General features: G+C 42.9%; 1 protein-coding gene across 10 annotated transcripts in view; it reads right to left on the bottom strand.

Annotated features, from left to right (window-relative positions):
• The window catches only part of tenm4 (teneurin transmembrane protein 4), a 649,554-nt gene that overhangs the window by 36,115 nt on the left and 596,563 nt on the right, over window positions 1–16,876 (bottom strand). For 9 of the 10 annotated variants that reach the window (XM_045704148.1, XM_045704149.1, XM_045704150.1 and 6 more), the window contains 5 exons: window positions 13,663–13,959; window positions 8,200–8,573; window positions 7,241–7,619; window positions 4,742–5,032; window positions 2,025–2,299 (listed from right to left, as the gene is read on the bottom strand). In XM_045704148.1, coding sequence (XP_045560104.1) covers window positions 2,025–2,299; window positions 4,742–5,032; window positions 7,241–7,619; window positions 8,200–8,573; window positions 13,663–13,959 — 1,616 coding nt within the window. Of the gene's footprint in view, window positions 1–2,024; window positions 2,300–4,741; window positions 5,033–7,134; window positions 7,620–8,199; window positions 8,574–13,662; window positions 13,960–16,876 lie in introns of those variants that run through there. The other variant, XM_045704155.1, reaches the window with a different exon arrangement.

Here is a 16,876-nt window from a genome sequence, read left to right as displayed (position 1 = left end):
CACTGTGTAAAACAAGAAACAGAAACACCGCCGTACCCATTGAGATAAGTAAGGAATCATCTGATATATACAGAACCAGTCAAACGTTTGGACACACCTACTTAAAGGGTTTTTTCTTTATTTTTACTATTTTCTACATTGTAGACTAATAGTGGAAACAACAAATCTATTAAATAACACATATGGAATCATGTAGTAACCAAAAAAAAAGTGTTAAACAAATCCTTCAAAGTAGCCACCCTTTGCCTTGATGAAAGCTTTGCACACTCTTGGCATTCTCTCAAGAACTGCTCAAATAAGCAAAGAGAAACGACAGTCCATCAATTACTTTAAGACATGAAGGTCAGTCAATCAGGAAAAGTTCAAGAACTTTGAACGTTTCTTCAAGTGCAGTCGCAAAAACCGTCAAGCGCTATGATGAAACTGGCTCTCATGAGGACTGACACAAGAAAGGAAGACCCAGAGTTACCTCTGCTGCAGAGGATAAGTTCATTAGAGTTACCAGCCTCAGAAATTGCAGCCCAAATAAATGCTTCACAGAGTTCAAGTAACAGACACATCTCAACATCAACTGTTCAGAGGAGACTGCGTGAATCAGGCCTTCATGGTCGAATTTCTGCAAAGAAACCACTACTAAAGGACATCAATAAGAAGAAGAGACTTGCTTGGGCCAAGAAACACGAGCAATGGACATTAGACCGGTGGAAATCTGTCCTTTGGTCTGATGAGTCCAAATTTGAGAATTTTGGTTCCAACCTCCGTGTCTTTGTGAGACGCAGAGCAAGTGAACAGATGATCTCTGCATGTGTGGTTTCCACCATGAAGCATGAAGGAGGAGGTGTGATGTTTGGGGGTGCTTTGCTGGTGACACTGTCAGTGATTTATTTAGAATTCAAGGCACACTTAACCAGCATGGCTCCCACAGCATTCTGCAGCGATACACCATCCCATCTTTTTTATTTTATTTTATTTTACTTTATCTTTATTTAACCAGGTAGGCAAGTTGAGAACAAGTTCTCATTTACAATTGCGACCTGGCCAAGATAAAGCAAAGCAGTTCGACACATACAACAACAATCTGGTTTACACTTAGTGGGACTATCATTTTCAACAGGACAATGACCCAACACACCTCCAGGCTGTGTAAGAGCTATTTGACTAAGGAGAGTGATGGAGTGCTGCCTTCAGATGACCTGGCCTCCACAATCACCCGACCTCAACCCAACTGAGATGGTTTGGGATGAGTTTTATAATTGTTTTATTTTACCCTTATTTTACCAGGTAAGTTGACAGAGAACACGTTCTCATTTACAGCAACGACCTGGGGAATAGTTACAGGGGAGAGGAGGGGGATGAATGAGCCAATTGGAAGCTGGGGATGATTAGGTGACCGTGATGGTATGAGGGCCAGATTGGGAATTTAGCCAGAACACCGGGGTTAACACCCCTACTCTTACAATAAGTGCCATGGGATCTTTAGTGACCACAGAGAGTCAGGACACCCGTTTAACGTCCCATCCGAAAGACGTTGGACCGCAGAGTGAAGGACAAGCAGCCAACAAGTGCTCAGCATATGTGGAAACTCCTTCAAGATTATTGGAAAAACATTCCAGGTGAAGCTGGTTGAGAGAATGCCAAGAGTGTGCAAAGCTGTCATCAAGGCAAATGGTGGATACTTTGAACAATGTAAAATATAAGATATATTTTGATTTGTTTAACACTTTTTTGGTTACTACATGATTCCATATGTGTTATTTCATAGTTGTGATGTCTTCACTATTATTATACAATGTAGAAAATAGTAAAAAATAAAGTGTGTGGAAACTTTTGACTGGTACGGTATGTATATATAGACATATTTTTATACTTTATTTGTACGTTTTCAAGTTTGAGAAAATAGAGACATTGACATTAATACAGCAGAGATAAAACCATTTTAAGTCTTCTATTGAGTCAAAAGTTAACTTATTCTCCCATTGACATCATGACTAAGTTAAGATTTGCACCCCGTCCCCCATAATCACCTGAAGACGGCCTGTGGCGTGCCGATTGTATCACACGCTACATAAAACTCATCGCCACTACTGAGCTCCATGGAGAACAAGTGTCCCTGCAGGTCGTAGTACAGGGAAGAGATCTCTGAGCTGGTGTGGTTGTACATGTGAGTGACCCGGGTGGGACTGGACAGGTCAGCATAGAAGAACTGGAGGTGGTGACCCAGACTGGACCTGGATGAGACCCTCCGACCCAGACCATCGTACCGGTAGCGGATACTCCAGCCGCTCACACGGTTGTAGACCTTGACAAGAAACATATCAATCAATAAAACAAGAAATAATAGTTACTATATTTGATGGACACCTTTTATACCACACTTGAGGACACCTTACGTTAAAGGATTTACCTTAAAAGATTCACCTTACGTTAAAAGTTCTACCTTTTACCTTACGTTAAAAAGATTACCTTACGTTAAAAAGATTCACCTTATGTTAAAAGATTCACCTTACGTTAAAAGTTCTACCTTTTACCTTACGTTAAAAAGATTTACCTTACGTTAAAAGATTTACCTTACGTTAAAAGATTTACCTTACGTTAAAAAGATTTACCTTACGCTAAAAAGATTTACCTTTTACCTTACGTTAAAAAGATTTACCTTTTACCTTACGTTAAAAAGATTTACCTTACGTTAAAAAGATTTACCTTACGTTAAAAAGATTTACCTTTTACCTTACGTTAAAAAGATTTACCTTTTACCTTACGTTAAAAAGATTTACCTTACGTTAAAAAGATTTACCTTTTACCTTACGTTAAAAAGATTTACCTTACGTTAAAAAGATTTACCTTTTACCTTACGTTAAAAAGATTTACCTTTTACCTTACGTTAAAAAGATTTACCTTTTACCTTACGTTAAAAAGTTTTACCTTACGTTAAAAAGATTTACCTTACGCTAAAAAGATTTACCTTACGCTAAAAAGATTTACCTTACGCTAAAAAGATTTACCTTACGCTAAAAAGATTCACCTTACGTTAAAAGATTTACCTTACGTTAAAAGTACATTAAAATCAAAGTGTGAATAAAAGGAATCAGAAGACCATAGGGAGCAGAACAGATCACACAGATCATCAGCTAGCTGGAACATATTCAAGGATAGAGCATCGGCTAGCTGGAACATATTCAGGGTCAGAGCATCAGCTAGCTGGAACATATTCAAGGAGAGAGCATCGGCTAGCTGGAACATATTCAAGGATAGAGCATCGGCTAGCTGGAACATATTCAAGGACAGAGCATCGGCTAGCTGGAACATATTCAAGGACAGAGCATCGGCTAGCTGGAACATATTCAAGGATAGAGCATCGGCTAGCTGGAACATATTCAAGGACAGAGCATCGGCTAGCTGGAACATATTCAAGGATAGAGCATCGGCTAGCTGGAACATATTCAAGGATAGAGCATCGGCTAGCTGGAACATATTCAAGGATAGAGCATCGGCTAGCTGGAACATATTCAAGGATAGAGCATCGGCTAGCTGGAACATATTCAAGGATAGAGCATCGGCTAGCTGGAACATATTCAAGGATAGAGCATCGCCTAGCTGGAACATATTCAAGGATAGAGCATCGGCTAGCTGGAACATATTCAAGGATAGAGCATCGGCTAGCTGGAACATATTCAAGGATAGAGAATCGGTTAGCAGGAACATATTCAAGGATAGAGCATCGGCTAGCTGGAACATATTCAAGGATAGAGCATCGGCTAGCAGGAACATATTCAAGGATAGAGCATCGGCTAGCTGGAACAGATTCAAGGATAGAGCATCGGCTAGCTGGAACATATTCAAGGATAGAGCATCGGCTAGCAGGAACATATTCAAGGATAGAGCATCAGCTAGCTGGAACATATTCAAGGATAGAGCATCGGCTAGCAGGAACATATTCAAGGATAGAGCATCGGCTAGCTGGAACAGATTCAAGGATAGAGCATCGGCTAGCTGGAACATATTCAAGGATAGAGCATCGGCTAGCTGGAACATATTCAAGGATAGAGCATCGGCTAGCTGGAACATATTCAAGGGAGAGAGCATCGGCTAGCTGGAACAGATTCAAGGATAGAGCATCGGCTAGCTGGAACATATTCAAGGATAGAGCATCGGCTAGCTGGAACATATTCAAGGGAGAGAGCATCGGCTAGCAGGAACATATTCAAGGATAGAGCATCGGCTAGCTGGAACAGATTCAAGGATAGAGCATCGGCTAGCTGGAACATATTCAAGGATAGAGCATCGGCTAGCTGGAACATATTCAAGGGAGAGAGCATCGGCTAGCTGGAACAGATTCAAGGATAGAGCATCGGCTAGCTGGAACATATTCAAGGATAGAGCATCGGCTAGCTGGAACATATTCAAGGGAGAGAGCATCGGCTAGCAGGAACATATTCAAGGATAGAGCATCGGCTAGCTGGAACATATTCAAGGATAGAGCATCGGCTAGCAGGAACATATTCAGGGACAGAGCATCGGCTAGCTGGAACATATTCAAGGATAGAGCATCGGCTAGCTGGAACATATTCAAGAATAGAGCATCGGCTAGCAGGAACATATTCAAGGATAGAGCATCGGCTAGCTGGAACATATTCAAGGATAGAGCATCAGCTAGCTGGAAGAGTTTTGAGCTGTTTTTGAAAGCGTCCATTGTGTCATTTTATAAAGCATCAATTGTGTTGGAGTGTTGTAGCTATCTTACCTTAACCAGGAGTCCAGGCGAGCTGTACTCAAAGAATTCATTCCCTCTCTGCTTCAGAAAGCCGTCCTCGTCCATGCGGTACTGAACGTCTCCCAGCCTGGTGATGCGGTCTCGGAGGTCGTAACGTAGCGGCGTGAGGCGGGCGCTGTTCCCGGGGCTCAGCAGGTGAAGGTTACCGTTCAGGTCGTAGCTGTAACGCCACAGTGGCTTGTCGTTGATGGACACTACTTGGAGCTGCCCATCAGCGTCGTATTCATAGGTATACCGAGTGGTGTTGGCATACGGACCCACCTTAGAGAAACCAAACATGAATCGGTCAATCAATCAGTCAGTAGGTGTACAGACCCACCTTAGAAATCCTAACTTAATCAATCAATCAAATCAATCGTAATTATAATTAAACCCGGAGAAGGTGTGGTATATGGCCAATATACCACGGGCTAAGGGCTGTTCTTACGCACGACACAACACAGGACACAGCCCTTAGCCCGTGGTATATTGGCCATATACCCTAAGGTGCCTTATTGCTATTATAACCTGGTTACCAACGTAATGAGCAGTAATATGCCCAGTATGGTATTTTCATTGATTTTATTTTAATTTTTTAACCAGTCAGTTAAGAACAAGTTCTTATTTCCAATGACATCCTAGGAACGGTGGGTTAACTGCCTTGTTCAGGGGCAAAACGACAGAGTTGTACCTTGTCAGCTCAGGGATTTGAACTTGCAACCTTTTGGTTACTAGTCCAACGCTCTAACGCCTAGGCTACCCTGCCGCCCATATGGTCTGATATACCACAGATTTCAGCCAATCAGAATTTAGGGCTCGAACCACCCGGTTTATTGAAATGAGTCCGGTAAGATAAACCCATCTCAGAACACTTAGAATATAGAACACATTTGGCAGCAGGTAGCCTAGCGTTTAACAGCGTTGAGCCAGTAACCAAAAGGTTGCTTGTTCGTTTTCCCGAGCAAACTAGTTTAAAAAATGTGCTCTTGAGCAAGGCTAAATGACTCACTACTGTAGTGGCTCTGGATCAGAGAGTCTGCTAAATGACTCTACTGTAGTGGCTCTGGATCAGAGAGTCTGCTAAATGACTCACTACTGTAGTGGCTCTGGATCAGAGAGTCTGCTAAATGACTCACTACTGTAGTGGCTCTGGATCAGAGAGTCTGCTAAATGACTCACTACTGTAGTGGCTCTGGATCAGAGAGTCTGTTAAATGACTCACTACTGTAAGTGTCTCTGGATCAGAGAGTCTGCTAAATGACTCACTACTGTAGTGGCTCTGGATCAGAGAGTCTGCTAAATGACTCACTACTGTAGTGACTCTGGATCAGAGAGTCTGCTAAATGACTCACTACTGTAGTGACTCTGGATCAGAGAGTCTGCTAAATGACTCACTACTGTAGTGGCTCTGGATCAGAGAGTCTGCTAAATGACTCACTACTGTAGTGGCTCTGGATCAGAGAGTCTGTTAAATGACTCACTACTGTAGTGGCTCTGGATCAGAGAGTCTGCTAAATGACTCACTACTGTAGTGGCTCTGGATCAGAGAGTCTGCTAAATGACTCACTACTGTAGTGACTCTGGATCAGAGAGTCTGCTAAATGACTCACTACTGTAGTGACTCTGGATCAGAGAGTCTGCTAAATGACTCACTACTGTAGTGACTCTGGATCAGAGAGTCTGCTAAATGACTCACTACTGTAGTGGCTCTGGATCAGAGAGTCTGCTAAATGACTCACTACTGTAGTGTCTCTGGATCAGAGAGTCTGCTAAATGACTCACTACTGTAGTGGCTCTGGATCAGAGAGTCTGCTAAATGACTCACTACTGTAGTGGCTCTGGATCAGAGAGTCTGCTAAATGACTCACTACTGTAGTGGCTCTGGATCAGAGAGTCTGCTAAATGACTCACTACTGTAGTGACTCTGGATCAGAGAGTCTGCTAAATGACTCACTACTGTAGTGACTCTGGATCAGAGAGTCTGCTAAATGACTCACTACTGTAGTGACTCTGGATCAGAGAGTCTGCTAAATGACTCACTACTGTAGTGGCTCTGGATCAGAGAGTCTGCTAAATGACTCACTACTGTAAGTGTCTCTGGATCAGAGAGTCTGCTAAATGACTCACTACTGTAGTGGCTCTGGATCAGAGAGTCTGCTAAATGACTCACTACTGTAAGTGTCTCTGGATCAGAGAGTCTGCTAAATGACTCCCTACTGTAAGTGTCTCTGGATCAGAGAGTCTGCTAAATGACTCACTACTGTAAGTGTCTCTGGATCAGAGAGTCTGCTAAATGACTCACATGTAAACTGTTTGAACTGTGTTCTGATAACGAATAAGAAAAAAAATGTGCTGTTATATATTTCAAATGTGTCTATTCCTACCGTCTACGTGTCTGTTTTATCCTGTGAGTGACTCTTGGGAGATGAGTGACCTAAAAGAGATCCTGACAAAACCAACGCAGAAAGAAAAGAGGTTCACCAGACGAACCTTGAGTTCCTTGGCGACCACACGTCCCATGTTATCATACTGCACCATCATCCAGTACATGAGCGACCTGAAGATCTCATACTGGACCTCTTTCACGCGGCCGTAGGCGTCGAAGTGTTTGGTGTGTGTCATCACGGCTGTGGTGATTATCTGGTTGATGTCGTAGTAGATGACCCCGAACTTCCCAAACTGCTCCGTCTTCCCAGACACGTCGTCGTAGCGATACAGGTCGATGGGGAGAGGCGTCTCGTTGATTACCGCTTGCATGCTGGTGACCCGGAAGCTGTTGTCGTAGACGTAGTCGAAGCGGGCGTTGACCATCCCCTCTTCGCTGAACCTAAAGATCTGCCTGTCGATGAGTGGGCCGATCTGACGGTACCTGTAGTGTAGTGGATATTACTGTCAGTCCAGTCCATGTTTTTATTATGTTACTGACTGATACACTCACTAACCTAATCCTAACCCTAACCTAACCTAATCCTAATCCTAAACCTAACCTAATCCTAACCCAACCCCAACCTAATCCTAACCCTAACCTAATCCTAACCCAATTTTAACCTAATCCAACCCAACCCTAACCTAATCCTAACCCAACCCAATCCTAATCCAACCCTAATCCTAATCCGAACCTAATCCTAACCTAACCCTAACCTAACCCTAACCTAATCCTAACCTAATCCTAACCCAACCCTAACCTAATCCTAATCCTAACCCTAACCTAATCCTAACCCAACCCTAACCCTAATCCTAATCCTAACCCAACCTTAACCCTAACCCTAATCCTAACCCAACTTTAACCCTAACACAATCCTAACCCTAACCTAATCCTAACCCAACTTTAACCCTAACCTAATCCTAATCCTAACCCAACCTTAATCCTAACCTAATCCTAATCCTAACCCAACCCTAACCTAATCCCAACCCTAACCCCCCAGAATACAACAGTAAAGTTCCAGTACCTTATAGTACAGGTGATTCCTTCACTCTGCAGGTTGACCACCTTCAGCATCCCCGCTGACTCATCGTAGGTGAACGCGATGCGTGTCGTATCGTAGAGGATCTCCAGTAGCTTGGCCAGCTTGCCGTACTTATAGGTCACCCTGCGCCCCGTGCCCAGGTAGCTAGTCTGCATCAGCTGGCCGTCTTCACTGTAGTCCTGCAGCACCGAAGCGTTCCCTTCCGAGGGGCGGTACGTGTTCCTGTAGTAACCGACGGAGCGGGTGGTCTCCAGGGTGAAGCGGGCCACGTTGGGCATGGTCACAGAGGAGAGGCGGTCGTTCTTGTCGAACTCAAAGATGTACTGACGCTGACTGTGGAGGAGCAGTACCATGGACTGAGGAGTAGAGAGGAAAAGTGGTTTTACCAATGTCAGCGGGCCAAGATTTCACCCTATTCCCTATATAGTGCACTACATTCTCTTTAAAGGGCACACTACACAGGGCAGAAGATGTTAGATGTTAGGAACGCTGAGAGGTAAATTGACAGAGTCATTTTATTCTGGGTTATTTTCTATGTTTCCTTTTAAGTCCTTTCCTGAGTACATATAGTCAGTACCTGCACTGACTAGGCATACTGTCTCCATACATTACCTAGGCTTGCTAGAGAAATGCACAAGAGGCTCAGTCTGGTATGAAAAAGGACATACAAATGTCAAACGCAACAACAACAAAAAACTAAAACAGCCAGACTATACCGATGTGTGTTATGCATTTAAGTCAGGAGCCAAGCTGTGAGATTCAACAACAGTTTTTATATGGCTTCAATCGGGTAAGAAAGTATTGGGTTGGCAAATAATGAAATCACTATGCAGTCTGTTGTCACAGCGGGCTATCATTCCCGGCTCTGAATCAGACACTTAAGAGCTGCTAAACTGACTTCAGGAACACTAACGGGTCGGCCATTTTGTTAAATTAAATGGTAAAACCTGAGAACAGCAGCCTTTACCGTGCTGTACGTTGTTCTTTCTGTCTCCCCCCCAAACATCCCGACTTTAATTAACAATGTGAAAGTGACATTTCGTTCCTTTCTGCTCATCAGTCTATTGTAGGGGCAACGGCCCTGTCAAGCTGTCTGCACTAACAATCTATAATGGATGTATACACTGCTAGAGAGAGACAGAGAGACAGAGAGAGAGACAAAGAGACAGAGAGAGAGACAGAGAGAGAAAGAGACAGACAGAAAGAGAGAGAGAGACAGAGGGACAGAGACAGACAGAGACAGAGAGAAAGAGACAGACAGAGAGACAGAGAGAGACAGAGGGACAGAGAGAAAGAGAGAGAGAGACAGAGGGACAGAGAGAGAGAGAAAGAGACAGACAGAGAGACAGAGAGAAAGAGACAGACAGAAAGAGAGAGAGAGAGACAGAGAGAAACAGAGAGAGACAGAGACAGTCCTTAATTACAGCTCTCTACACATGTCTCAGACAGAGAGAGGCCAGATAACGCAGCACAAAGCTAAGAAAGAGTACAGTAGACAGGAGGATTTAAAACGAAACTTTGAACTAGAAATCTTAAATCTGCTTTTAAGGGCCTCTTGCTGCTACATGCCACTGAAATATCAATCACGTTTTCTATTACATGGCCAGCCTGTATGTCTTTGATATTGTTTATCTGTAGTACAGCAGGCGATCTCCATTAGTTCCAAACCCTCAGTACACTGTGTACCTACTGCACACTGTGAATGTACCGTAGGTCTATATCATGAGTTTTCATTGTATTTTATGTGGAGAGTTTATATAATTGTGTTTCCTATTCTCTGAGGATCTCTTCTTATTATCCCATAATTAAATATGTATTGAAATGTTCTGCTTCAGTTGGCCTTCAAAGGAATATGTCAAGTAATATGTCTTCCCCGTGGCTCAGTTGGTAGAGCATGGTGTTTGCAACGCCAGGGTTGTGGGTTCGATTCCCACAGGGGGCCAGTACAAAAAACAAACAAAAAAAATGTATGAAATGTATGCATTCACTACTGTAAGTCATTCTGGATAAGAGCGTCTGCTAAATGACTAAAATGTAAGTATGCAAAGCCCTCAGAAAGTATTCACACCCCTTGACTTTTCCCAAATGTAGTTGTTTTATAGCCTGGATTTCCAAATGTATTAATAAATTGAAATTTTGTGTCACTGCCTGAACACAATACTCCATCATGTCAAAGTGGAGTTATGTTTTTAGATTATTATTATTATTATATATTTTTTTTTACAAATGTATTAAAAATGAAAAGATGAAAATGTCTTGAGTCAATAAGTATTCAACTCCTTTGTTATGGAAATCAGTTCAAAAGTAAACATGTGATTACCAAGTCACATAGACTCACTCATTGTGCAATGATAGTGTTTAACATGATTTTTGAATTTATTTTACCAGGCAAGTGAGTTAAAACCTGTTAGGGCTAGGGGGCAGTATTTGCACGGCTGGATAAAAAAAATGTACCCGATTTAATCTGGTTACTAATCCTACCCAGTAACTAGAATATGCATATACGTATTATATATGGATAGAAAACACTCTAAAGTTTCTAAAACTGTTTGAATGGTGTCTGTGAGTATAACAGAACTCATTTGGCAGGCAAAACCCTGAGACATTTTCTGACAGGAAGTGGATACCTGATGTGTTGTATTACCTTTAAACCTATGCCATTGAAAAACACAGGGGCTGAGGAATATTTTGGCACTTCCTATTGCTTCCACTAGATGTCACCAGCCTTTACAAAGTGTTTTGAGTCTTCTGGAGGGAGATCTGACCGAACAAGAGCCATGGAACGATGATGTCCCATTAGACACCTGGCGCGCGAGTTCATGTTGGGTACCCTCGTTCCAATACGTTATAAAAGAGTATGCATTCGTCCACCTTGAATATTATTCATGTTCTGGTTAAAAAAGGCCCTAATGATTTATGCTATACAACATTTGACATGTTTGAACGAACGTAAATATATTTTTTCCCTCGTTCATGAAGGGAAGTCCGGCGGGCTTAGATCATGTGCTAACAAGACAGAGATTTTTGGACATAAATGATGAGCTTTTTTGAACAAAACTACATTCGTTATGGACCTGTGATACCTGGAAGTGACATCTGATGAAGAGAATCAAAGGTAATGGATTATTTACATAGTATTTTCGATTTTAGATCTCCCCAACATGACGACTAGTCTGTATCGCAACGCGTATTTTTCTGGGCGCAGTGCTCAGATTATTGCAAAGTGTGATTTCCCAGTAAGGTTATTTTTAAATCTGGCAAGTTGATTGCGTTCAAGAGATGTAAATCTATAATTCTTTAAATGACAATATAATATTTTACCAATGTTTTCTAATTTTAATTATTTAATTTGTGATGCTGACTTGACTGCCGGTTATTGGAGGGAAACGATTTCCTCAACATCAATGCCATAGTAAAACGCTGTTTTTGGATATAAATATGAACTTGATAGAACTAAAAATGCATGCATTGTCTAACATAATGTCCTAGGAGTGTCATCTGATGGAGATTGTAAAAGGTTAGTGCATCATTTTAGCTGGTTTTATGGTTTTGGTGACCCTGTCTTTGAATTGACAAAACATTACACACAACCCTTGTAAATGTACTGTCCTAACATACTCTAAATTTATGCTTTCGCCGTAAAACCTTTTTGAAATCGTAAAACGTGGTTAGATTAAGGAGATGTTTATCTTTCAAAGGGTGTAAAATAGTTGTATGTTTGAAAAATTTGAATTTTGACATTTATTTGGATTCAAATTTGCCGCTCTTGAAATGCACCTGCTGTTGATGGAGTGCACCACGGGGGGGACGCCTGCGTCCCACCTAGCCCATAGAGGCTAAGAACAAATTCTTATTTTCAATGACGGCCTACCGGGGAACAGTGGGTTAAACTGCCTTGTTCAGGGGCAGAATGATAGATTTGTACCTTGTCAGCTCTGGGATTTGAACTTGCAACCTTGCGGTTGCAAGTCCAACACTCTAACCACTAGGCTACATGCCTCCTCTAACCACTAAGCTACCTGCCACCCCATGACTGACTACCTCATCTCTGTACACCACACATACAATTATCTGTAAGATCCCTCTGTCTAGCAGTGAATTTCAAACACAGATTCAACCAAAAAGACCAGGGAAGTTTTCCAATGACTTGCAAAGAAGGGCATTGGTAGATGGGTAAAAATAAAATAAAAAGCAGACATTGAATATCCCTTTGAGCATGGTGAAGTTATTAATTACACTATGGATGGTGTATCGATACACCCAGTCACTACCAAGATACAGGCGTCCTTCCGAACTCAGTTGCCGGAGAGGAAGGAAACCGCTCAGGGATTTCACCATGAGGCCAATGGTCACTTTAAAACAGTTATAGAGTTTAATGGCTGTGATAGGAGAAAACTGAGGATGGATCAACAACATTATAGTTACTCCACAATACTAACCTAAACGACAGAGTGAAAAGAAGGTAAGCATACCCATAACATGATGCAGCCACCACCATGCTTGAAAATATGAAGAGTGGTACTCAGTGATGTGTTATTTTGGATTTGTCCCAAACATAACGCTTTGTATTCAGGATATAACGTTAATTTCTTTGCCACATTTTTTGCAGTTTTACTTTAGTGCCTTGTTGCAAACAGGATGCACGTTTTGGAATATTTGTGTTTTGTACAGCTTGTCATCAGCAAGGACTAGGGAGTTTTGTTAAGATAAAAATAAACGGAATAGAGCTAAGCACTGGGATAATCCTAGAGGAAAAAACGGTTCAGTCTGCTTTCCACCAGACACCGGGAGATAAATTCACCTTTCAGCAGGACAATAACCTAAAACACAAGGCCAAATCTACTGGAGTTGCTTACCAAGAAGACAGTGAATGGTCCTGAGTGGCCTAGTTAGAGTTTTGACTTAAATCAGCTTGAAAATCTATGGCAACAGTTGATCTGTCTAGCAATGATCCTCAACATCTTGACAGAGCTTGAATCATTTTTTTAAGAATATTGCAAATATTGTACAATCCAGGTTTGCAAAGACTCACAGCTGTAATCTTGAAAAGAAACACAAGTGTAATCTATGAAAAGACTCACAGCTGTAATCTTGAAAAGACTCACAGCTGTAATCTTGAAAAGACTCACAGCTGTAATCTTGAATGACTCACAGCTATAATCACTGCCAGCGGTGATTCCAACAAGTATTGACTCAGGGGTGTGAATAATTATGTAAATTGAATATTTCTGTATTTCATTTTCAATAAATTTGCAAACAAAAAATGTTTTCACTTTGTCATTATGAGGTATTGTGAGTAGATGGGTGATAAAAAAAATATTGAATCAATTTTGAATTCAGACTCAACATAATATGGAATACTTCAAGTGGTAGGAATATTTTCTGAAGGCCCTGCATTTAGTATTTGTATATATATATATATGGTACACTAGTGGTGTTTTTTACCTTCTCCAGGTAAGTGTAGGTCCATGACTTCCCGTCTGCAAAGATCTGCGACGTGATTCGCCCATTCTGGTCGTACTCCATGCGTACAGACATGGTTCCCCGCTGGATGCCGGCCACGTGTCCGCCCGGGGAGTATGTGACGTTGACCCCATTGAGGCGGCTGCTGGGGGCCCAGAGCGTCGGGCGTCCGGCGTGGTCGTAGTGGATCCTTAACGTGAACTTCCTGTGGTCGTCATAAACCTTCTCTGTACGTGTGATACGGTCAAAGTCCAGGGAGAGGAGGTTCCTGTTGTGGACCTAGGGGAGAGGAGAGAAGGTCAAAGTTCAGGAAGAGGAGGTTCCTGTTGTGGACCTAGGGGAGAGGAGAGAAGGTCAAAGTTCAGGAAGAGGAGGTCCCTGTTGTGGAGTTGGGGGAGAGGAGAGAAGGTCAAAGTTCAGGGAGAGGAGGTCCCTGTTGTGGAGCTGGGGGAGAGAAGGTCAAAGTTCAGGGAGAGGAGGTTCCTGTTGTGGAGCTGGGGGAGAGGAGAGAAAATCAAAGTTCAGGAAGAGGAGGTCCCTGTTGTGGAGTTGGGGGAGAGGAGAGAAGGTCAAAGTTCAGGAAGAGGAGGTTCCTGTTGTGGAGCTGGGGGAGAGAAGGTCAATGTTCAGGAAGAGGAGGTCCCTGTTGTGGAGCTGGGGGAGAGAAGGTCAATGTTCAGGGAGAGGAGGTCCCTGTTGTGGAGTTGGGGGAGAGGAGAGAAGGTCAAAGTTCAGGGAGAGGAGGTTCCTGTTGTGGAGCTGAGGGAGAGGAGAGAAAATCAAAGTTCAGGGAGAGGAGGTTCCTGTTGTGGAGTTGGGGGAGAGGAGAGAAGGTCAGTTCATTTGGTAAGACTTTACATTTTACATTTTTATCCAGAGCTACTTACAATCTGTGTATTCAAAAAGTTAAGTAGGAAAAATCACCACATATCAGTTATTGCAAGTAGACTTTTCTACTTAAAGCTTGCAGTTATAACGCATTATGATGTGATATTACAGTGCATTGTAATATAATAATATATATAATAATATAACAATATGTATAATAATATAATAATATATATAATAATATAATAATATATAATTATATAACAATATATATAATAATATAATAATAGAAATAATATATATAATAATATAATAATAGAAATAATATATATAATAATATAATATATATAATATAATATGTCATATCGGTTGTGCAGTAAGGAAGTAGACTTGGCATGTCTTAGCCGGAACATCTCATTGAAGCATCACCTCCTGTTTCTGTAGTGAACCAGTTCACCTCCTGGACAGGACTGTAGTCTACCTCCTGGATCTGTAGTGAACCAGTTCTCCTCCTGGACAGGGCTGTAGTCTACCTCCTGGGTCTGTAGTGAACCAGTTCTCCTCCTGGACAGGACTGTAGTCTACCTCCTGGTTCTGTAGAGAACCAGTTCACCTCTTGGACAGGACTGTAGTCTACCTCCTGTTTCTATAGTGAACCAGTTCTCCTCCTGGACTGGACAGGACTGTAGTCTACCTCCTGGTTCTGTAGTGAACAAGTTCTCCTCCTGGACTGGAAAGGACTGTAGTCTACCTCCTGGTTCTGTAGTGAACCAGTACACCTCCTGGACAGGACTGTAGTCTACCTCCTGGTTCTATAGTGAACCAGTACACCTCCTGGTTCTATAGTGAACCAGTTCACCTCCTGGACAGGACTGTAGTCTACCTCCTGGTTCTGTAGTGAACCAGTTCACCTCCTGGACAGGGCTGTAGTCTACCTCCTGTTTCTGTAGTGAACCAGTACACCTCCTGGAAAGGACTGTAGTATACCTCCTGGTTCTGTAGTGAACCAGTACACCTCCTGGACAGGGCTGTAGTCTACCTCCTGTTTCTGTAGTGAACCAGTACACCTCCTGGACAGGGCTGTAGTCTACCTCCTGTTTCTGTAGTGAACCAGTACACCTCCTGGACAGGACTGTAGTCTACCTCCTGGTTCTGTAGTGAACCAGTTCACCTCCTGGACAGGGCTGTAGTCTACCTCCTGGTTCTGTAGAGAACCAGTACACCTCCTGGACAGGACTGTAGTCTACCTCCTGGTTCTGTAGTGAACCAGTTCACCTCCTGGACAGGGCTGTAGTCTACCTCCTGGTTCTGTAGTGAACCAGTACACCTCCTGGACAGGGCTGTAGTCTACCTCCTGGTTCTGTAGTGAACCAGTACACCTCCTGGACAGGACTGTAGTCTACCTCCTGGTTCTGTAGTGAACCAGTTCTCCTCCTGGACAGGACTGTAGTCTACCTCCTGGTTCTGTAGTGAACCAGTACACCTCCTGGACAGGACTGTAGTCTACCTCCTGTTTCTGTAGTGAACCAGTACACCTCCTGGACAGGACTGTAGTCTACCTCCTGTTTCTGTAGTGAGACAGCTTGATCTACCAGTTCACCTCCTGGATAGGGCTGTAGTCTACCTCCTGTTTCTGTAGTGAGACAGCTTGATCTACCAGTTCTCCTCCTGGACAGGACTGTAGTCTACCTCCTGTTTCTGTAGTGAGACAGCTTGATCTACCAGTTCTCCTCCTGGACAGGACTGTAGTCTACCTCCTGGTTCTGTAGTGAACCAGTACACCTCCTGGACAGGACTGTAGTCTACCTCCTGTTTCTATAGTGAGACAGCTTGATCTACCAGTTCACCTCCTGGACAGGACTGTAGTCTACCTCCTGTTTCTGTAGTGAACCAGTACACCTCCTGGACAGGACTGTAGTCTACCTCCTGTTTCTATAGTCAGACAGCTTGATCTACCAGTTCACCTCCTGGACAGGACTGTAGTCTACCTCCTGTTTCTGTAGTGAACCAGTACACCTCCTGGACAGGACTGTAGTCTACCTCCTGTTTCTGTAGTGAGACAGCTTGATCTACCAGTACACCTCCTGGACAGGACTGTAGTCTACCTCCTGGTTCTGTAGTGAACCAGTTCTCCTCCTGGACAGGACTGTAGTCTACCTCCTGGTTCTGTAGTGAACCAGTACACCTCCTGGACAGGACTGTAGTCTACCTCCTGTTTCTGTAGTGAACCAGTACACCTCCTGGACAGGACTGTAGTCTACCTCCTGTTTCTGTAGTGAGACAGCTTGATCTACCAGTTCTCCTCCTGGACAGGACTGTAGTCTACCTCCTGGTTCTGTAGTGAACCAGTTCTCCTCCTGGACAGGAC

This window comes from Salmo salar, chromosome ssa20 (assembly GCF_905237065.1).
Source record: "Salmo salar chromosome ssa20, Ssal_v3.1, whole genome shotgun sequence".
Lineage (NCBI taxonomy): Eukaryota > Metazoa > Chordata > Actinopteri > Salmoniformes > Salmonidae > Salmo > Salmo salar.
This window is presented reverse-complemented; position numbering and strand designations above follow the sequence as displayed.